Source organism: Camelus ferus, chromosome 18 (genome assembly GCF_009834535.1).
Source record: "Camelus ferus isolate YT-003-E chromosome 18, BCGSAC_Cfer_1.0, whole genome shotgun sequence".
Lineage (NCBI taxonomy): Eukaryota > Metazoa > Chordata > Mammalia > Artiodactyla > Camelidae > Camelus > Camelus ferus.
The window spans coordinates 15,528,942-15,550,035 of NC_045713.1; the positions used below are offsets into that span (position 1 = coordinate 15,528,942).

Below are 21,094 nucleotides of genomic sequence, written 5' to 3' on the forward strand. Positions count from 1 at the left end.
CCGTGCCTGGCTCTGGGGTCACCCACCCAGAGTGCAACACTGAGGCCCTGTTCTGAGGTTTCCTCCTGACCCCGGGGGCGCCACAACCTGTCTGCTGCTGGGAGCTGGAAGGGAAGGGCAGGAGCGGGGTGGGTGCTGAGACAACACATTGTGGGTTCAGGCCCTTACCTGCCACTCCCTACTATGACTTTGGTGAGGAGCTTAGCTCTGGGGGAGGCCAGCTCCCTGGCCTCAATGCAGAGAGGCTGGTGAAGGCTTCTCTTCCTCAGCCACACCCAGGGGCTCTCCCCCGAGATTACTGAGATGTTAGCGCCAAACCCAGCTCAGGGAAAGGCAGCCTGTTCCAGAGCTTGGGGCGGGGGGCTCCATTCACCAGCTGGACGGGCAGGGGCAGACCTGAGGACCGTGATGCCGAGGGAGGGCCTGGCCCTGGTGCTGTGACAGCAGGAGTGACTGCATCTGTATGTGACAGAACGCAGCCAGCTCTCCTCAGGTCAGCAGGAATAGGCTGGCCAGCTTTTCACCAACTTCGCCCACCCTGGCTTTGCTGGGTGTCAAAGGCTCAATAACAGGGAGGCGGACATCACTGCCTCCCCGTCCCTGCACGCACAGCCCCACAACTGGCTGGAAGAGCAGCCTGCCTTCTGGAATCTGGATGTGTGCACTCAAGAAATGCGGAAAAGACATTTATTATCGAGCTATAAATTAGAGGCAGTGGGCGGGGTGGGTGGGAGGAGCCGAGTGGTCACGTTTTGGGTGGCTGCTCTTTCTCTCTGTCCTCCTGGGCCTGGATCCTGAGTTCCTCATCAAGGCGCTCCTTTGCTCGGACCACCTGGGGAGGGAGTCACAAGTAAGTTAGGGAGGGCGGCCCTTCCCTTCCCAGGTCCAGCTCCAGCTGGGAGTCCCTGGAGAGTAGCAGGCAGGTCAGAGTTAACAGCTTGAGTGGAATATAAACAGAGAGGGGGTTCTGGGGGCCCCCTCTCCAGGGAGACAGCGCCCAGGGCATAGTGACTCCAGGGAGCTGAGCTGGTTCTAGCACCCCACCAGCTAGTGGTCCTGTTCCTTCAAAGCCACGGCTGCTGGGAGGACCAAAGTCCAGGATGACACAGGGCTCTGGCCAACAAAGCCCTGTGGAGCAGGCAGCCTGAGGGACTAGCAGTTTAGGGGGGCCTCCCTGAGCCTGGAACACCTCTCTCCCTGCCAAGCTCTGAACTGCCTAGAAATGAGGGTCCCCAACCATGAGAAGAGGCCCTTCTCCCAGCACTCACCTTTGACTGTAGGTAGAAGGAGCCACCCACGGATTTATCGTTCACCTTGAACAGATGTTCGTAGTTCTGCAGAGGAGGGGAGACGGTGAGAGGGTGTGCAGTCTCTGGGTTACAGAGGCAGGGGAAGCTAGGAGATGACAAAGGAGGAAAGCGAAAGGGCTCAACATCCCTGCCCCGCTACAACACAGGAAGCTGCTGCAATGGCTAAGGACAGAGAAGGGGACAGGTGCCCACTGAGGGAGGGGCTCCCCATCTCTGCCACTGCTGCCTTGGGCTTAAACACCAAGTGACAGTGGCTCCGCAAGTTCAAGTACCAGCTGGCTGCAGCAGAGCCTGCACTGCTGGCCCTTCAGCCAGCCTCCTCCTCACCCCCCTCTCTGTTCTCCCTGTCTCAGAGCTGGCCTGGAGGCCTCACCTTCTGGATCTCCTCAGGGCTCAGCTTGGAGACGTTGAGAATCTGCTGTGCCTCCTGGAGGCTGAGGCCCGAGAGGTTGGAGGCAGCTGCAGACTGGTGTCCGGCGCGGCCTCGGGCATCAGCTGCTGCCCGGCTGGCTGTGGGGACATATGGGTGAGCACTCAGCCCTCAATAGCCAGGAGCTCCCCTGGGCCTTTCAAGGGGGCATCTCCTCTCCAGGAGTGGACTGTTGGGGTACGAGGTTGGGGGTGGTGAAGTGAGGACAGATTTTCCGCCTCCTGGAGAGCAGGGGCAGGGTCTGGTCACACCCCGCATCAGACCACAGGATGATCCTGCCCTCGTCTCTCCTGTGCCCCCTTATCCTGGGCGTATAGTAAGTTGGGGAGCAGAGTGACGTCGTGGGAGGGGTGGCATAGCTGTTGAGCCCCAGCTGCCCTACGGTTGCCTAGGCCACCAGGGAGGCTGCCTCGGATGACCTCTTCCCTTTCAACAATCTTAGGATTCAGGAGCCAGTACACTTTTCTTAGAGGGTCAAAGAATAAATCAGTATTTTAGCTTTGCTGGCCAATTAGTCTGTGTTGCAATTACTGAACTCTCTACCTTGAAAGCAGCTGGAGGGTGTGTCTGTGTTCCAATAAAACTTTATTTACAAGAACAGGTGACCAGTGTGCCGACTCCTGGCTAAATGCTCCACCAGGTCTCCCTTTCATGGGAAGGTCCCAAAGTCCAGTACTGCCCCCAACAGGAAGTGCCCCAGGCCCCGCAAGCTGCCTGAACCCCACCCCAGAGGGTCCCTGCATTCACAGCCGGCCCAGTATAAGGCGCCTATAGCTACGGGGAAAATCTGACCCAGGCAGGAGCTCCCAGCCCAAGGAATCAGGGTCCGCACTTACCTGCAAACTCCTGCCGCAGGGCCCGAGCGAAGGCCCTGCCCACCACCTGCATGCCCATCACAATGATCTGGGCCAGGTACTTGGCCTGTGGGCAGAGCAGGCACCTGTTAGCAGGCCGCATTCTCAGGGCCCCCAGAGATGGACCCCGGACACGGTGGCTAAGTGGCCAGGCTTCTGAAGAGCTGAGGGAAGGAAGCTCAGACCATAGGCCAATTTCTCCAAAGCACTCCGATAAGCTGCTGCTCTGGGTGGCTCACGGGACAGCAGGCTAGGGGTAAACCTGAGAGTCCCAGGAAGCAGATGGGACTCTCCCTCGGCCTTCAGAAGAGGTGAACAGGAGCCAAGGCAAAGTGGCCCAGGAGCCAGAACTTGGGGCTGGCCCCAGACTCACCACTCACCTTGCCACTGCAGGCCAATGCCTGTGCGTCGGAGCTTGGCTGGTCTGACCTTCACTTTACTGGTGGGGAAAGGCAGTGCCATTCTAACACTCCCAACACTATTCAAATCCATTCTATTCAACACAACAAGAGTAAAACACCCTCCGTCTTCAAGGAGCAAAGCCCACTAGGCAGGCATTTAGACAAACTCGGCAGGGACCAAGTGATGAGGGAGACCAGGTCCCTCCCCTGTTACCAGCTCACTCCTTCACGCAGAGGCTTCCTGAGAGTTGGCACTGGGACCACGAAGATACACAGGACCCAGCTCTGTGGGAAGTCCTCCACCGCAGCGCACCACAGGGTCTTCTACCCCAAGACTACATGACCCAATGCACCAGGGAGGCAAGTGGGGCATCTCATCAGGTGTGACCAGAGGCGCGGAAAGGCAACAGAGGGACACCCCAGGAACAAGATGGAGACTCTGGCAGGCAACAGCACTTCTCCTGGGCAGGTGGAATTATGACGGGAATACAGGCACTTCCTAGGCAGAGGGACAAGAGTGAGTCCAAACTGGGGGAGAGTGTAAGGGATGCCTGGGAGCAGCCAGGAGCCCAGGGACTTGTAAATAGTAAGAGGTAAAATGAGGGAGGCGGCTGACATGGAAGACATACAGATCTTACAGCGATCAAAGATTACAAGTATTACAAACAGACAGCACGTGTGTGTGAAGTGGGCGCAGAAAGGACACTGGGAGAGCGCTCACTGCAGGTCACCACTGCTCACATGGCACATCTTGGTGGTTTCCCTTCTTCATACTCTTTTATAGTTAAGATTTCCTATCCGTCAACAAGTACTGATTTAGCCAAGGTATCAAGTGCTGTGCCAAACATACTCTATTCATTGTGCACTTTAATCCCAACAACTCAAGACACTGAAACACAGAGGAGTTTAGTGACCAACCTGAGGACACACAGCTAGAACCTGGGAGAAGGTGGGCAGAAAACCCACAGCCAGTGCTATCAGCCATTGCACCCCCAGGCTGCCCACCTCACACAGGATCCCAGGGTCTGCAGGGAGGGCGACTGAACATGACAAGGATCAGAACCCAACCCTGAGGCTGAAGAGGGACTCATCAGATTCCAGTGGAATCCAGACTCCAGACCTGGCCTTGCTGGCCTCTCTAATGGGCAGGGCAGGATGTGGTTCTGTGCCATTAGTGGGAATTAATAAATGGGAAGTGGGCTTAGATTTCATAAGCCTTGTATTTCACAACAGAAAGCAAAGCTGCTTTCTGTGAAGACTCTCCAGAGATCAGAGGGAGGGGCGGGGCCGCAGCCAGGTGGGCTGTGGTGTAGACAAATGAGGATCCTTTGCACATTGGAAGTCTCACCTGGCTTCTTCCCCCCAACCCCCCTCCTTGCCTAAAGCCTCTCCCAAGTGGGACAGGAGGCTCTGAGATGGACAGCTGGTCCTCCTGAGGGACAGAGAGTCTGACTGGCCAGCAGGTGACTCCAAGGGTTCCCTTGTTCTGGACCTCCTGTCAGGCCTCAGAGCACCTCCTTCTGCTGCAACACCTGTGTGGAGCCCCATCGTCACACTGCCTTGTACTCAGGCATTTACTTCTCCACCCAGAGCGTGACTGTTGCTACATAATGAACACGAGGAGCAGAAGCTGTCATTGGACAGCTCCCTCAACACCCCCTGCACAACAGCCTGTGGTTCCTGCTGCCAGAGCTCCATGGTTGCGGGGCAGGCTAGGCTATCCTGCAAAGCTTCAGAGACTACCCCAGCCATCCAAGGGAGCTGTCTGTTGGCCCACTGCAGCCACCAAGGGTCCCTGGAAGGCATCTCTTGGGGGAGGCAGTGAAGTAGTGGTTACACAGGCAAACTTTGAGATCATCTGTGTGCAAATCCTAGCTGTGCGCCCTGGACAAGCTCCCAGTTTCCCCGAGCCTCAGTTTCCTCTCCTGTAAAATGGGACCAACAATAGGGCTGCCACAGGTATTAAATGAGATAATGCTTTTAAAGTGTCAGACACAGAGCATGATGAAACAATAAATAAATGTTGGTTTTCATTTACAACTGCTCTGTTTTTCACAAAGCCGGCAATGGCCAGGCATCATGGAGGAACAAAGCTGCTCCCAACACAGCTGCTCATTTGATAGGTCCTCTGACTCCTCAGGGGAGAGGCTGAGGAATCACAACACTGGGCTACATTCCCAAGGAGCTAGATAGAGGCCGTGTGGGTGAGGAGTGAGAAGGCTGCTTTAGTCAGGCTGACATAACCTGGATCCTAGCTTCGCTTCTTGCCAGCTGTGTGGCCCTGGGCAGATCACTCAACTTCTCTGATCTTCAGTTTTCTTCAGAATAATATCCTCCTCACAGGAGGGCTGCGAGGCCTCAGAAGGCAAGGCAAATTAAACCAAGTGGACAGGCTGATAGTGGCAGGTCCAGAGCAGCTCAACAGCTGCTCTGCTTCCAGACCAGATCCTGCCTGGTGCTGAATGGTGTGGAGATCAGAGGCGCAGCCAAGCCTCTCACCCACCTACTCAACACCCAGATGCCTGCTGAGTGCCAGCTGTGGGTCTGTTGTGCTCAGAGCTGATGATTCGGGGGGGCACAGTTCTGCCAGCTGCAGCTACCACAGGAGATGAAGACAGCCACCAGCTGAGGCCTCTCCCAGAAAGCCCTAAAACACCCCACAGCCCACTGACTGACACTTGGGCTTGAAGACCCTTGGCAAGAGCAACTGGCTGACAGGGCATCCAATTCAGGCCAAGCTGATGGTCAAGGAGCAGAGGACAGAGCCATAGGACTGGGACACTGAGGACGGCACATGCTTTCCTGTCTGGGGAGCAATGTGGCCCAAAGCAGGACCAAAGCCCTGCAGCTGGGGCAAAGGACCACAGGCAGTGGGGTGAGGGGAGGTTGGGAAGCACTCAGGAATGCAGTTTATCCCATGTCAAGTGCATCAGGAAGGGAGCCTGGCTTTGGACAGACGGACGTGCAACGTTCCCTTCGAGGCACAGTTCCTTGAGCTCCGAGTCATGGCCACTGACTCAACCCCTTCTCAAGGACGCACGGAGACAGAAAGGGGGCTCTTTCCACCCAAGGCCCCTGAAAACAGCTGCTGGCATCATAACTAGGCAGAAGGGAGGTCAGGACCACGACTGTCACATGTGCCATGATATACCCAGGGGCCAGGCAGTGGCTAGCACAGCAGGTGCCCAATACACGTTTGAATGAAGGGGACGAGGTTTGACGAGGTTTCCAAGTGTCTCACACTCCCTCTGCTGAAGGAGGGCTCTGGCCATCCCCCCACAACACACACGATTCTCCACCAATGCCACAGCCACCACCAGTGAAGTCCGCGCTCCCCCCAGCTCATCATCGCAAGCTGTCTGGCTACAAATGACTTCAGCTTCCTCTCCCCTCACCACTCTTCACAAGTCGTGCAGCCACACCATCAACTCCCAGATCAGCACTCCTTCTTTACCCCAAAGTCCTGTAGCTCTGAATTCATACACCATACAAGGTCACTTTTCTCAGGTGAACAATCCAGTGCTTTAGAATAGTCACAGAGCTGTGTAATGACTATCGGTAATTCCAGAACATTTTCATTATCCTTCCAAAAAACTCCATACCCACTAACCCTGACTCTTGTCCTTCCTACTCTGATACTGAGTCAAAGACCAACATCCTTCAAGACTTAGCTCATGTCACCCCCCTTCCCGAGTGAAATCTTCCCAGGCTCCTCCCACTTTTACCCTCCCATAGCACTCTTTCTTGTCCTATTAATACACTGTCACACTGTCCTATTTTAAAGACTAGTCTTTCTCCTTAAAGGTACAAACTCCTCCAGAGCCACATTTTACTCAGCCCTCAAGGGTGACTCTGCGTTACACAACGTGTGAATGTGTGTGAAAGACCCACGTCAGGGAGGGTCCTGAGAAAATGGCAGCGACTATCTCAAGGCAGGAACAATGTGGTGCTAAGTAAGTAGTCTCAGGACACAGAAGGAGCTGGGCTCAAAACGGGATGAGCGACCCTGGAGGAGTCAGATGCTCTGAGCTTCGGGTTGCTTATCTGTAAAATGGGGACAATGAAAGCACTGACATCATGAGAATTAAAGAGGAATCTACAAAAGCCTCAGCTCAGGGCCTGGCATTTTGTAAGCTCTCACCTCATCACTATCAGTTAAGAAGTGGCTGCCCAAACCGGCTGTCCCAAATCACTTGGGGAACTTACACAAAGAGAGAGAACCTCCAGGCACAGAGCTCAGGACCCTGCACTTTTAAAGGTCCCCAGGTGACCTGACCCAGCCAGTGTGGCCCAGATCTGTGGGCTGGCTCTGGGCACCAATGGTACCCCAGGAACGCTCAGTTTTCGGTGTCGCGGGGCCTGGTTCAAGTCCCAGTTCTGCCACTTTCCTGCGACAGTCCCGGAGCCCGTTTCACCAGCTTTTAAATGGGGACAGTAATGGGGTGACACCATAAATCACCAAAAGGTCTGGGACAGAGCAGGGGCTCGCGGGCCGGACTAGCCTCCACCTTGGGCTGCTCGCACGTGTCTGGCGCACACGGCCACCTCACCTGCTGTGCATTTTCCGGCCTGCCAGGGCCGCCCTGCCTTCCAGCCAGGTAGCTCTCCCTGACCCCGCGGCCGCCAGCGCCCGCCTCGGTCCCCGTTTCCCGCCAGGCGAGCAGAGGGCGCACAGCTCCCGCAGCCTGGCCGGAACTCCTCGCCCCCGTCCCGAAACGGCCCCCGTCCCCTCCCTCACTCGGGCCTCACCATGGCGGCCGTTCTGCCTCTGGGTGCCCGGGCTCCGACTTCCTGGTCCAGCAGTCCCGACTCATGGGCTGCCGGTGGGTCAGAGGTCAAGGAAAGCTCCAAAAAGCGCGTGCGCAGGGCATGCGCGTTGCCTCAACCATGGAGGGCGGGGTGTGGGCGGAGAAATATGGGGCCTGGGCGGTGTTGGGGCGTGGCCTCCGGAGGCGGGGCCTGTCAGCCTCCGGCGCTCGAAGACCGAGGGGAGCTGATGATGGGCGGTCACAATGCTTTTCCTGGGGCGCTAGGAGCTGCAAAATAACCTCGATCACAGGTAGGGCAGAGAATTCTCTTCATTTTGCCAAAATATTTGGGACTAAAAGATATGCAATAAGCATACAACACCTCACAAACATAAGAAGGTGCCAAACTCTCACAAATATTTAAGAAAACAGAAAACTTCAAAATAGGTTTCAGTCCAGCTTCCTTCTGTCTGGAAAGGAGGGCTCTCTCCCTCCTCCAAGTCTTTGTTCAAATGTCACCTTCTCAGGGAGGCCCACCCTGACCCACCAACGCTGCCATGTGTCCTCCATTTCTTTGCTTTTCTAATACCAGCTTTATTGAGAATTCACACACCATACAATTCACTTTAATGCACAGTTCAGTGCTTTTTAGTGTATTCATAGTTGTGCAACCATCACTATTTCCAGAACATCTTTGTCCCCCCTAAAACAAATTCCATGCCCATTTCCTCCACCCCCAGCCCCTGGCAACCAACTGGCCTCCTGCCTCTGGATTTGTCTGCTCTGGATGTTCACAGAAACGGGAATCATACTATAGATGGTCTTTTCGTGGTTTAAACCTCTATTCTTGATCCCTCCTAATTTTTTTCTAAAGCTCTTATCATATTCTACATTATATCATTCATTCATTTTTATGTTTATTATATCTTCCCTCCTACTAGAATGTGGATTCCTGGTGGGCAGGACTTTTACCTCTTCTCCACTCCTGGACATCAGCACCTGGAAGACTGGCTGGTACAGAAGGCACTCAACAAACGTTTGCTTGAATTAATGAAAGTCGGGCTGCCTCATACTATGCTCTGGATCACTGGCCTTCTTTCCTTTCCTTCAACTCTCCAAATTCTTCCTTCCCTCAGCGCCCAGGCTATCCTTCCTTTTGTCTTCAGTGTTCTCAGGGGTCTCTCCATGGCTTCGTGGCCTTCAGGTCATAGCTCTCAGCTTAAATGTTGGTTCTCAGACCCTGACTACTGTTTCCCCCCACATCCCAGTTGCCCTTTCATGCAATTTATCTACTTTACAGCTCACCTCACACTATTTGCTTATTTGCATACGGTCTGGCTCCCCACTGCATAGAGAGACTATACTAACTGCCTTGAGAAGCCTTGTTCATTACAGTAGCTACCATCCAGAGCCCTGCTGGATACGAATGTGTTGGATGAATGAATGAACTCCCAGCAGGAGCAAAGTGATGAGGCCTGGGACAAAGGGGAGCCCAGGGCCAAACCACCCTCACCCATACTCCTGTCCTCTTCCCCTTCCAGCCAGCCCAGAGACTACAACAGCACAAGAGGTGGCCAGCTTAGAAAAGTTTAATTGCTGAAAACATCAAGGGCACATGCAGGCTGGTGGTCCCTGCAGGGCTCACACCACCCTGCCAATTGGGCTATCATCTCTGTGATGCCTATATTCCTCCTGGCTTCAAGCTTGGGGAGCAGAGTGACTGGTCCCAGGCCCCTGAGGCTGGTGCTGCTCCAAGCGGCCTGGCGGGGGGCCAGCCCCCTAAGCCCTTGACCGGAACTGGAACAGCAGGCAAGATGAGACGGCATGTAATATTTGAAGGTGCTGGGCGAAGCCAGCTCAAGCTGGGACCAGCTCAGGTCAGAGTGAGGGGACAGGGAGCCCAGCGCCTGCCCAGGGACATGCCACTAAGCCCCCATCCGCACCCATACGCCCCTGGCTCCACATGCTAGCAGGCAGCTGAGAAGCAGTCGGTCCCAGAAAAAGCAAAGATGCGGACAATCCATGGGAGTTGCAGCAGGGCCCAGCCCAGAGGACATGGAGGTGCCCAAGACCCAAAGGAAGCCAGGGCTTCCAGGATGAGGTGTGCCAGGGCCAAGAGGCATCTTCCAGTTTGAAGGTGAGACGTGAGGTGTACAAGGGGCACCAGGTGGTTCTAGGAGGTGGCAGCAGGTGAGGCTAGAGGTGGCTGGTGGGCAGGCTAGTCCTGGGGAGATAAACCAAGACGTGGGAGGGAGCTGAGAGGGCCTGGGGAAGGGGTGGTGCATGCTGCAGAGGTGAGTGAGGGAGGGATGGATGGGATGCTGCGGCCCACTCATGCACTCACCCACTCGTCCTCGTCCACACCTTCGAAGGAATCCTGTGGGAGAGGGTCCTCCCGGCTCCCCAGCTTCGCCACCATGGCACTCAGCAGCTGGGAGAGTGGGCGAGGGAAGGGGTCAGAAGGAAAGAGGACTTGCGACCCCAAGAATGTCAGATCCCAGTTTGAACCACAGGGTTCAAGATTGTGGAACAAGGTTAAAGGTGTGGAAGAGTCATTTTCATTAGAGCCCCAACAAAGTTGATGGTTTTTGTTGCAAAAAAGACATCTCAACAGAGATGGGGGAGCCAGAGACAGAGAGACTGGAACATGGAGCATCAGAGTCACAGGGCAGCTGTCTCTGCATATTGCTTCAGAGGCTCAAATATGCACCAGGGTCCCAAGCGCACTTGGATCTGGTTGGGTTGGGCCAGGCCAGGTTGGGGTCCCTCTCTGCCTTTCCCTGGCTTCCCAAGCCCTGTGTCCTGGGGGTAGCTGCAGTCAGCTCAGGGCTTTGGAATGTCTCCCCTTAAACTGTCTAAATGAGAGGTGGGTGACACCAGCTCCTGTCCCAATCTGGGTTGGACTAGAGAACTGAAGGGCAATCACCAGGTGCAGCCAGGACCCCGTGTCCCCAGCAGCCAGCCCTCTCCCACGCCTACCTCTTCCTTCTTCTGCTGGTCTGACTTCTCCTCTAGGTAGAGTGCTGAGGGTGGGGCCCGCCGGGCAGGAGCTTCACGCGGGGCCTGGCTCACTGCAGCGGGACAGGAACAAGTGCCAAGCATCAGAGTCCCTGTGAGGGGAGCTCCTAGCCCAACCCTTTGGTACTAGCCCCTAGGGGATTCTATGGCAGAGACTCTAGAGGTGGCATTAACAGCCACTCCACCCTTGGTTCACAAGGCCTGTCCTGGGCACCAGGCTGTGTGAGTGTGCACTTGTGCACATGTGTTGCGGGTGGGGGCTTGTGATGGAAAGACAGAGCCTGGGCCCTGAACTCCAGGGCCTCAGACTGAGCCCAGAGTGCAGCCACCTCATCCCTGGGAGCACTAGAGGTTTCTGTGTGCCAGCAGGAAAGGAGGGTCAGACTTGGGCCTTTTGCCCCTTTGTCTACCCCCTACCCACTCCCCTGCTTCATACTTGGCCACACCCACCCCATCCTACCTGGAGTCATGCTTGGCGGCTGCAGGCTGAGAAGCCGGGGCTGCCCGTTAGCGCCTCCCAGCCAGGCCTCAGCACTGAGCACTGGCTCCCAGCTCACGGCTGTGTCTGGGAACACGTCATCCTGGAAGAATTCTTTCTGCAGAGAGGGAGGAAGGGGCTACCCTGAGGAACCAACCAGAGACCCAGGGCAGAGGCATCCATAGGGAGGGGGGCATGGCAAGACCCCAGACCCCATCTGGGGCTTCCTTGAGTTTCAGAATGTCAGCAGAGTAAGGAGGACAGGTGCCCCAAAGAGCAGTGAGCAGGGCAGTTTGGTGACAAGGTAAGTCAGGCCCCAAAGCCCCTGACAGGGGCCGGGAATGGGGCTGGGGCCCCAACCTCACCCTGACTCGGGGCAGCCGGAAGGCAACAGGCTCCAGGGAGGTCTGGCGAAGTCGCAGGCATCGGGCAAACTCCACTTCCTGTACTTCGCACTCTGTCTTGGGCAGGAGGATGAAGCCCTGGGGTAGCAGGGGAGTCTGAGCTGGGGCTGGAGTCCAGAGCTCACGCTGGGCACCCGGCCCCCCAGGGTGCCAGGACCCCTCACTTAGGACCACCAGACCAGGGCCTATCCCTGGACAGTGGTGTGATGTTTAACCACCAGCTTTGAGAAAAACACCCTGACTTGGAGCGTTTGCCTATTTCCATGGTGTGAAAACTCCCACCGTTGTCAATTTCACACCGGCGTGACCAGGTGAATGCAGATTTGGGAAGAGACGCGCAGTGGCAGCCCGCCATATGGTATTTCTGCCGGCACATGTAAATAACCTCAACGGTACAGACAATAGTAAAATCAAGTAAAATAATTAGGAAGTGATAAATTAAGTATCTATTGGCTTGGTCTTTAATGTAACTTATTTGCAGGTTCATAAAACCTAACCTTTACATAGTTTAATTTTTAATGATGGTTGAGTTTAACAACCAGTTCCCGCGGGCTGCTGGGCACACCTCAGCCCAGGGACCGGCAGACCCCACAGGCCCCTGCACTTCCCCACATGGCCATGAGAGGGCGAGGAGCCCGTGGTCTCACCAAGGGAAGGCGGACCAGGGAGCTCACCTTATGGGGGTCGGGAGACGTGAAGCTGTTGCACTCCAGGAAGAAGGGAGCCTCGGGTAGCAGCTCATACAGGAACACGCGGGTGTCACCCTGCGGGGATGGCAACAGTGAGGTAGCCAGCTCTAGCTCCTCTCCCCGACCTCACTTGCCCAACACCCCTGCCTGTGCACCCCGACCCACCTTGCCTGTGAGCAGCACCAGGCTGGTATCCGGGTCGTAGCAGGGCAGCAGGGTCGAGGGAGCCACATCCAGCCCCAGCACTGCCAAGGGACCACCGGCCAGGGCCTCAGCCGAATACAGGAGTAGCTGACGCTCACTTCGACTACGGGGGTGGAGGGAAGAGGGGGGAAGGAGGGAAGAAGCAGGTCCTTAGAGCAGGGCAAGAACCCTGATCTTGTGGGGCAGGGGCCTGAGGGCCTCCAGGTGGGAGAGGCCTCTGCTCACCCTCCTTCCTGACCCAGCCTCAGAACCACCGCCCTGGCCTAATGCAACCTCCTCATCACTTGCTGCCCTGCCTCTTCCCTGACCTCTGCCTTCTCACTCCTGGCCCCAGCACCTGCCCTGTGGCCACTACGGCTAAGTCTGGTCTTTACTCCCCACCTTCTGCTCCACACCCTGCACTCCAGCCAGGCTAGTCACCTTCTGGGTCATTCCACCCAGAGTTGAATGCCCTCTCCCCCAGGTCTCTGGTTACTAGCGCCTTTGTGACTCAGCTCAGATGACACTTTTCTTGGGAGGCCTCCCTGATCCTTCTTCCAGAGCCCCAGATGTCCATCAATTAGACCTCTCCAGTAGGCTTGGTTCTGTGTTTTGTGTGTTTCACCTGGTCCCCACCAGGCATGGGCTTCTTGCAGCAGGCATGGCTCTCATCCCGCTGGGCTCCCAGCTGACGCATTCCTCCCCATCTCCCTCCCTCGTACCCACCTAACCATGCACCCACCCACCCATCCAAGTGAGGGGTGGGGACAGCTTCTGCATGCCTGACAGCTGTATGTATATGTGGGGGAGGGGACACAGGTGGCTACTCAAGTCCGGGGATGGGAATGGTGGTCCCCAAGTCCTCACCTGTCAAAGCCAGACACCAGGAGACAGTGACCATCACACACCCAGACAATGCGGGCTCCACGGGCCCCCTCGGGCCCTGGGCCTTCCTGTCGGGATACAGCACATGAGGCCCAACCCTGAGCTGCCCGCCAGGTCTGAGGGCCATCCCCAGCCCACCCTGCTCACCTGCAGAGGCTCAGAGCCACTCCGGGGCTCGTAGATCCGCAAGTGCCCGTCCTTGCAGACAGTGGCCAGCTGCTGCCCATTGGGACTCCAGGCCAGGCCAAAGATCTGGAGGCAGGTGGGGATGTGAGAAGCAGCCTATAGCCCTGTGCCTGGTGGGCTGCCCCTAAAGCTGTTCTACCTGATCCCTGTGGCCCTGTAGTCTCAGCCGCTCGGCTCCAGCCTGAAGGTCCCAGATCCGAACAGTGAGGTCATAGGAAGAGGAGGCCAGCACGTCAGCCGCCAGCGGGTGAAAGCGCAGAGAATAGATCTTCTCTGTGTGGCCTGGGGGTGAGGCATGGGGTGACGCTGAGCCCCTCAGGAGCCATTGCCCACCCCTTGGCCACCACCTGGGCCCACCTAACCTGTGAGCACAGCCTCAGGTATGGTGAGCACCTCCTTCAGGCCCTCTGGGGGCACCCGCCACAGCCGGATCCTGGCGTCCTCCCCGGCTGCCAAGAGTGCAGGCTCATCACTGCTGGACCCAAGGCCCCCAGGCTTCCCTGGCCCCCACTCAGGATCCCGGGACCCTCCCTCAAGCCCAGCGCCCAGCTTCCTTACCCACGGCAAGGCGGTGGGGGTCAAAAGGGTCCCAGGCCAGATCAGTCACGGCTGCACCATTCTGCAGCGTGGGCAGCGCTGTGTCTGGCAGACGGCCGGGCTTCTGCAGCTGTAGGAGGTGTCCCCACCCCGAGGCCCATCAAAAACAGGCAGAAGAGCCCGGTCCCCAGGGGCTGCAGGGTAAGCAGCATGCCTAGGCCCATGCCCTATGCAGCCAATGACGCACTACTGGGTGGCTCTCTGCCTCGGCTACCTCGTGCTCTGAGCCCCAACTGCCAACTGTGAGGCCCCCAGAAAGTGAGGGGGGCAGCATGGAGTGGTGGGAAGAGCTCAAGCTTGGGGTTCAGGTGGCCTGGGTTCAAATCCTAGCTCCACCACCTATTCAGCATGTGACCTGTTAAGTTACTGAGCCTCTCTGTGCCTCACTGCTCCCATCTGTAAAATGGGGATAAGAGTGGCGCACACACACATGCACACACACACACCCACCCCGCATGGGGCAGCTGGGAGGATGAGGGGGGATGCTGGGCAAGCGGTTTGTGCTTCGAGAATGTGAGCTGTTGGGGGCCCTGATGCCCTCAGCATCCTGCAGGGATATGGAGGGGGCCCCTCACCTCGAGCACAGCCACCTGTCCTCCGCTGCTGAGCAGGGGCACAGCCACACGCAGCCGGTTGGCACAGAAGCCGTCGCTCTCGCCAGGCGTGGTGAGGTTGAGCCCCTTGAGGTTGGTGATGTGGCTGTCTCGGTGCAGGACAGTGCCCTGAGCGTGCCGGAACTTGGAACTGGGGCCTGGCAGGCGGTAGGGACACGAAGCCATGTGAGGTGAGAATGCCCTACCTGCCTACCCTGGGCTGTCCTGCAGGAGGACCCTGTGTCTGGGCTGCCTGTTCCTCCCTGGAAAGGATCGTGCAGGATGTGTGCCCGGGCCTCTGCTGGTCCAGCCAAAACAACTCGCCCAGAATGGTGCCTGGGAATGAGACTGGAGGTATCTCAGAATGTCTAGGCCATCTTTTTACAGAGGAGACTCACCTTGTCTCACAAGGAAGTGGCTCCTCCAGGAGGGGAGGCAGGACTGCAGTACAGAGTAAGCTGGCTGGGGTGGGGACCAATGGGGCTTCTGTGGCAGGGGGTTAGTCCCCCACCATGTGCTTACCCAGCAGGCTCTGCAGGGACCTCTGGCTGGGGCTAGTGCCAATGCCGCTGGTGCTGGAGAGCGAGGGCCCCAGGCTGGAGGGCGTGGGGGGCGAGGTCAGCGAGCTGGGTGGGGAGGAGAAGCCCTCCTGTGGAGAAGTACCTTTGAGGTTGGGGGTGGTTGGCCAAAGAGAAAAGCAGGTGCTGGATCCACTGCTTTGGGACATTGGGCCAGGCATGAAGCCCCATTGTGGGACGTGGGGTGGGGACGCAGTCGCAGAGGCCAACGGGCCAGTGGTAACATAGAGGGCAGCTGAGCTTCAGTATAGGGGACAACAGGTGACAGCTGCTGGCTTCTGATTTTGTGGGAGGTTGGGCTCAGAGCGATTACAATTTTTCAAGGGAAGCTAGAAATCTAGATTTCATGTAATAGTCTCCCTTTCTAAGTGTCTGCTCAATTTAGAGAACACTGAGTTTCTTCACTCATGCTTCTTGTGTTTCTGGAAACCATTGAGCAGGCCACACACTCCTGCCCTAACTTGGGGTCTCCACAATGGGGAGGCTTGGGGGGCCACCCTGGCACTCACGCTGGGGTCCGAGTCACCCACAGGCGTCTCTGCAGGCTGGGCTGCATCAGGGGTGGGCTCTGCAGGGGGCACCAGGCAGGAAGTGAAGCTGGGGTGGGGCCGGCAGGCTGGGTGGAGACTGACCCTCTGCACCTGTGAGGAGAGGCCAGCAGTTAAGGCAGGTGGAGTCGGGGGTGGGGATGGGGGATACGCGGCAGCTGAGTTGGCACACAACTGGACTGCGTGCGGTGCTGCCAGTGGTGGAGGCTGGGAGTGGTCAGCCAGGCCTTGGTCCTACCTGCCGGTTGTCCCCAGCCCACCAGGCATGGGGGTCAGAGGCAGGCACACAGCCTGCAGTGTCCGGGAATAGGTCCTCGTGGAACTCCACAGCCTAGGGGCAAACAGGCACATGGCTGGTGAGGTCGGGTCCTCCGGGCCCTCCAGGCCCTCGCAGCCCCTCGCCCAGGACCCCTTACCTTGCGGGGCACGTGGTAGCTGATGGGCATGATGGCCGTGTCACTCAACTGCAGGACTCGGAGCACCTCACAACCCATGACAGCCAGTGCCCGCCGGGGCACAAGGGCTGCCCCTCGCAGCGCGCTCTCCAGGAGGCACTGGGTCACTGTTGGGGACACCGTGGAGGACAGTCAGGGTGGGTGTGGGAGTGGAGGGGGCAACGGGGCGGAAAAGCAGGACTTACCTGGGATCAGTGCCGGCTGCTGGGGGGCAACCTCGTAGCAGTACAGCTGACTCTCGCCCTGAAACAAGCCCCAAAAACGTGCTGCTGACTGACCGTGCTGGTGGCCTGGGCTGCCCAGCTCTAGCTCCAGCTGCCCCTCCCTCCCCAAGGACAGAGGCACAGAGCCATGGCAGACATCAGTTGGGTGCTGACGTGTGCTGGGCACTGAGCTGAGCCCTTGGCTGACTCTGCTCCTCCAGTTCATCATCACTGTGCACAGAGTGAGCACCAGGGGTATATATTTAGTATTACAAAGTGCCTTTTGTGTGCAAACTCTGCTCTGTTCTCAGCCTCGTCCTCAGGAAGCTGACGTTCTATGGAGTTACGTTCACCCCGACTGCATGGATGGAGACTTAGAGGCCCACATGCCTTTGACGTCAGGAGCCCCTGACGGTGGTGGAGCCCAAGCAACCCTGTTCTAGCTCCTCCTTCCTGGGGGCTGGATAGCAACCTGCAAGCCCCACTTTCCTAGCTGGCTGGCCAGGTCAGAGGTCGGGGTCTGGCCTGGCAAATGACGGCACCAGCCCTGGGGACACTACATGTGTAGGGGCTCACCTCTCCTGCCAGGACCAGGAGCCCGGAGTCTAGGTCCAGCAGGGGCATCAGAGACCTAGGGGGAAAGAGGGCCAGTCGTGGGATGAAGGCAGCCATTGTGGGCTGTGAGCCTCATGACCCCAGATAGGGCCTCAGCCTGGCTCAGCAGTGGCCAGGAGTGATGTGGCTCCTCCAGGTGCCTGCAGCCTCGTCCCCCACAGCCCTCTATCCCTTCTCCCTGTGCTACTGACATGCTGAGCACACCCCACATCCCACTCTTCCTTTCCCAGGGTCCTCCGTCTGCCCAGCTGCTTCACTGCAGGACAGTGCAGGACCCCGGGCACAGCCAAGCCGCCCCCTCTTTCTGCAGCTTAGCCCTGATCTCCTCCCCAGACTCAGCAGCTCCAGGAAGCCCCCACATATGCTCTGTCCCTGGTCCCTCCTCAGCCAGCCTACCAGGCCCGGGAAGTCAAGCAGGGTGCTGGAACCGGGGACTCCCTCCATCCCCACCCAACACAGTCAGCCCGGGCGCCCCAGGGCTGCCGTAAACTTTGGGGGCCGTCTCCTCAGTCACCCCGCTCCTGTGTCTTGATGGCACATGAGGCTCAGAACTCCCCTCAGCGCTGTCTTTGAGCCCCATGCCCCAGCCTGGGTCAGGGGCCGGGAGCCCGGGCTCATTTGCTGCTGTGCTTGCCTGGTCTCCAGGTTGGTTCTCTGACCCCCTGTTCCCGAGGTGGGCCCCTGGGGCGGGGCGGAGGCTGGCAGCAAGAGCCCAGGCTGGAAGACCCCAGTGCCTCTGTTGCTCTGTGGTTTCTGCCTCAGCCAACAGCCAGTCACTGCCCAGGGACTTACTCCTCCTTCTCCTCCCAGGCCCAGCAGGGCCCCTTGGCAGCCCCCAGACCTGTGAGTGCTGCCTTCCAGGCCCAGAGGTTGGGGGAGTGGGGCACCCAGGAGAACTTGGACACGTGCCTTCATCTGTTTGTCTCCTGCTCCTGGTCTTCTGGTCTTGGTCTTACATCCCTAGGGACCAGTGGGCCAGGAACCCCATCCCAATGCTGACACTCACCCTCAAACAGAACCCTGTCCTCACTGTGGTCCCTGTGGTCAGAAGTGACCCATCTGTGGCAGCTGCCTCCATCCCTCCTCCGGGCAACAGAGGGCCCAGCCCACCCCATCCCCTGCCCAGCTAGCTGCCCACCTCCCCTCCCTACCCTGCTGGAAGGGAGCTACAGAGTGGACTGGGAAGCTGGGTGGGGACCCGGGTGTCTCCACAGCTTCCTGGAGTGCCCTGGGCCGGTTACCTGTGAGTAACATAGCCTCTAATTACCTGGGGCCCGGTAGGATGAGCTGGGCTCAGAACTGCCCCTCTTGACCTGGTCTGACCACTGCTTGCTATGGGGGAGGGGACAGGCAGGGGGACAAAGTGGGCATGTGACCCCAGGTGTCCCCCACACTGACACTGGATCCACTGGGGCCAGTTGCAGGTCCTTTCACAGCTCTGACCAGGCTTTCACTCACTCACTCTTTCATCCACAATCATTCATTCCTTTGGTGAGCTGGTCTGTGCCCCGCCCTCAGCAAGACCTGCAGGTGTGACCAAAGATGAGTGAACAGACCCCACCACCTCTGTTCTCAGAAGCTCACGGCCTAGTGTGGGAGGAAGACACAATTCCACAGATAAACATATGAAGGAAAAGTTCTCTGAGGACACATAGCAAGGGGCAGAAGAAACTGACTTTGGCTGGCCGCAGGGGAGGGGTGTTCCTTATGACACAAAAATTAAGGAGAAATAAACCATGTCAAGGGGAGTGTGTTCCAGGCAAAAACAGCAGCATGTGCAAAGGCACTGTGTACACGGCCTGCTTGAGGAACAGGAGTGGATGACATGGCTGGTGACCTGGGCAGTGAGGGTAAGGGGCTGAGGCTCAGGATGGGGTGAGTAGAGGCCACACAAAATGGGGCCTAGTATATCAGAAGGGGAGTTCTGCCTTCCTCTATTGGATGAGCAATGAAAAAATCGGACATCTTAGGTGAAGAGAGACAGGGTCAGATTTGTGCTGAGTAGAAGTCACCATGTGGAGACAGGCAGGAAGAGTGAAAACAAGGGTCTGAGAGCAAGTGGGCTGGGAAGGAACTCCTGTTACCCTGCTTCTGCCTAGGCAAGAACTGGGGAATGGGCCTGTGGGTTTCATCACGGTATTGATGGCTCACTCATGCTCTAAACCAACCTCCTGAAGAGGCTGGACCTGGCCTCCCTGCACCCCTGCCCCATCAGCCCCAGCTGGCTGGCCCACTGACTCAGGCACTGGGGGTGCGGGGGCAGGAAGTCACAGAGGGCAGGGCTAGCTTCTCTGACAGGTCAGGCCAGTCTTCCTTGCCTCAGGCAGAACTACCTGAGCAGCTCCGCCAAGTAGGAGCATCCTGCCCGCCACGGGCCAGGAAATGGGGTCATGGCACCCAGCCCCAAGGGTTGGCCAAGAGCTGGCACGGGCCTGACCCCAGGCCTTGTAAAGAGAGCCAAGCCAGGTCTGGGTCTGGAATGAAGAACCAAGCTTTGACCTGGCGCAGGGCCAGGGGTGGTAAGAGCTGGCACAGGCACCTCTCCTGCTGCCATGGCATGGGGGGGAGGGCTGGCCTCTGGGCCTGCCACTGGGAAGTGCTCTGACCCGAGTCTAGGGGTCTCAAAGCCATGGGAGGTCTAGAGCCCACATCCCAGAACATGCAGAACAATGTGATATCAGGTGGGTCAGGTTGGGGAGGAGTCAGCCCCTGTTAATTCCATCAGCTTGCCTGATACTGCTCAATTAGCACAGGAAGTACCACTGTGTGTGCCTGTTAGGAAAAGCTGCTTCAAGAGACTTCCTCTGGTTCCCCTGCCAGTGCATCCCTCCCACTCAGACCCACCACCTAGACATCCTGGCATTGCCATGGGTCCAAAGCAGACCAGGTCCCCTGGATCTGTGCCTCTCACTCAGGCTGGGCAGTGGAGACCCCCTCGGACCAAGCCCTGCCCCTACTCCCTTGCTCCCTTAGAAGCAGGTTCTAAGGCGGGGGGTGCTTTGAAGCCATATGAGGAAAGGATGGACAAACTGGGAAGGGGGTCTCCTGGAAACTGCCCTTGAACTGGATGGATAGGAGCATGGCCTGTGTGAGTCCAGGCACAAGATCGAGATGAGGGATGGACCCTTGAGGCAGGTGAGATCTCCCTATCAGCAAGTATGGGCCCCAGAGGTGAGAAGCTTCAGGAAGTCCTGTTCCTTGAGAAGAATCAGGGTGGATCCTCCTGAGGGCCTCAAGGGACACAGGGCCCAAGGGCAGAGGCACAAGGACAGCCTGACTGGAGTCACATAGTACTGACTGCAAAACTCAAATGCTTCAGGAAATCGAGCGAGTTAAGCAGACTGCTGTGAGACAACTGGGAGTGGTGGGGACTGGGGCAATCTGTGAGTCTGGGCTCTGGTCAGAGAGGGTAGCTGCCATTCAGCCCTGGCCGAGAGTTCCTGTTCAAGGTACGCTGGAAAGTCCCTCTTTAATGTGAAGCCACTGGATTTTTTAATGCTGGCAATGGCTTCAAATTTTAAAAAACTCCCACACAGGCCAAATGAAACACACCTGAGGGCCAGCACTGGCCAAAGAGGGGATGTTCAGAAGTTCACAAGGCGTATCCCACACCCACGTATAACATGAAAAGCATGAGATGCAGACCCCTGCCCATCCTGGAAGGGGCCCCATGGGGGAGAAATCGTGAGGAGGCAAACAGCTGACAGGGAAAGTTTGGGAGGTAGCTATTGCAGCTGGACCCTGCTTATCCCTGTTAGAGACTGGATACAGAAAGCATCCTGCCTTCTGGAGGTGATTGAGTCCTTCAAAATCCACGCACCACCCCCCGAGCTGGTGTGGCTCAGCCTGCTGGGACAAGCCTTCAGGCCCCGAGACTCGAGCTGGCCCAGCCAAAGGCCCTGGCTGCAGGATGGGCTGG

The 21,094-nt window shown here is 57.6% G+C and overlaps 2 protein-coding genes and 1 long non-coding RNA gene across 8 annotated transcripts in view; 1 reads left to right on the plus strand and 2 right to left on the minus strand.

Moving 5' to 3' along the window:
* Positions 1-676: 676 nt before the first annotated feature.
* PAM16 (presequence translocase associated motor 16) lies at positions 677-7,877 on the minus strand. Its single transcript, XM_006179116.3, has 5 exons — positions 7,745-7,877; positions 2,577-2,661; positions 1,684-1,820; positions 1,269-1,334; positions 677-832 (listed from the first exon to the last, which is right to left on the minus strand). Exons 1-5 carry the CDS (start codon positions 7,745-7,747, stop codon positions 746-748), a joined length of 378 nt encoding a protein of 125 aa, XP_006179178.1. The 5' UTR covers positions 7,748-7,877; the 3' UTR covers positions 677-745.
* An 84-nt stretch (positions 7,878-7,961) lies between these two features.
* Positions 7,962-8,818, plus strand: LOC116657664. The gene is made up of 2 exons (XR_004312861.1): positions 7,962-8,054; positions 8,685-8,818. It is a non-coding gene; the product is annotated as an uncharacterized LOC116657664 (long non-coding RNA).
* A 496-nt stretch (positions 8,819-9,314) lies between these two features.
* CORO7 (coronin 7) overlaps positions 9,315-21,094 on the minus strand; it is a 54,789-nt gene continuing 43,009 nt past the window's right edge. For 3 of the 6 annotated variants that reach the window (XM_032461076.1, XM_032461080.1, XM_032461081.1), the window contains 19 exons: positions 17,137-17,191; positions 16,543-16,600; positions 16,319-16,464; positions 16,141-16,233; positions 15,864-15,995; positions 15,299-15,425; positions 14,759-14,934; positions 14,145-14,253; positions 13,949-14,035; positions 13,726-13,868; positions 13,548-13,652; positions 13,383-13,468; positions 12,498-12,639; positions 12,318-12,407; positions 11,605-11,721; positions 11,222-11,357; positions 10,723-10,814; positions 10,108-10,174; positions 9,315-9,967 (listed from right to left, as the gene is read on the minus strand). In XM_032461076.1, coding sequence (XP_032316967.1) covers positions 9,669-9,967; positions 10,108-10,174; positions 10,723-10,814; positions 11,222-11,357; positions 11,605-11,721; positions 12,318-12,407; positions 12,498-12,639; positions 13,383-13,468; positions 13,548-13,652; positions 13,726-13,868; positions 13,949-14,035; positions 14,145-14,253; positions 14,759-14,934; positions 15,299-15,425; positions 15,864-15,995; positions 16,141-16,233; positions 16,319-16,464; positions 16,543-16,600; positions 17,137-17,191 — 2,260 coding nt within the window. In that variant the 3' untranslated portion in view covers positions 9,315-9,668. Of the gene's footprint in view, positions 9,968-10,087; positions 10,175-10,722; positions 10,815-11,221; positions 11,358-11,604; positions 11,722-12,317; positions 12,408-12,497; positions 12,640-13,382; positions 13,469-13,547; positions 13,653-13,725; positions 13,869-13,948; positions 14,036-14,144; positions 14,254-14,758; positions 14,935-15,298; positions 15,426-15,863; positions 15,996-16,140; positions 16,234-16,318; positions 16,465-16,542; positions 16,601-17,136; positions 17,192-21,094 lie in introns of all 6 variants that reach the window. The other 3 variants (XM_032461077.1, XM_032461078.1, XM_032461079.1) reach the window with 3 other exon arrangements.

Coding starts and splice junctions, on each gene's coding strand:
- PAM16 (XM_006179116.3), bottom strand. Junction 1,335..1,683: donor GCCCTGAGGAGATCCAGAAG/GTGAGGCCTCCA, acceptor CCTCCTCTGCAG/AACTACGAACATCTGTTCAA. Junction 833..1,268: donor CCTTCTACCTACAGTCAAAG/GTGAGTGCTGGG, acceptor CTCCCTCCCCAG/GTGGTCCGAGCAAAGGAGCG.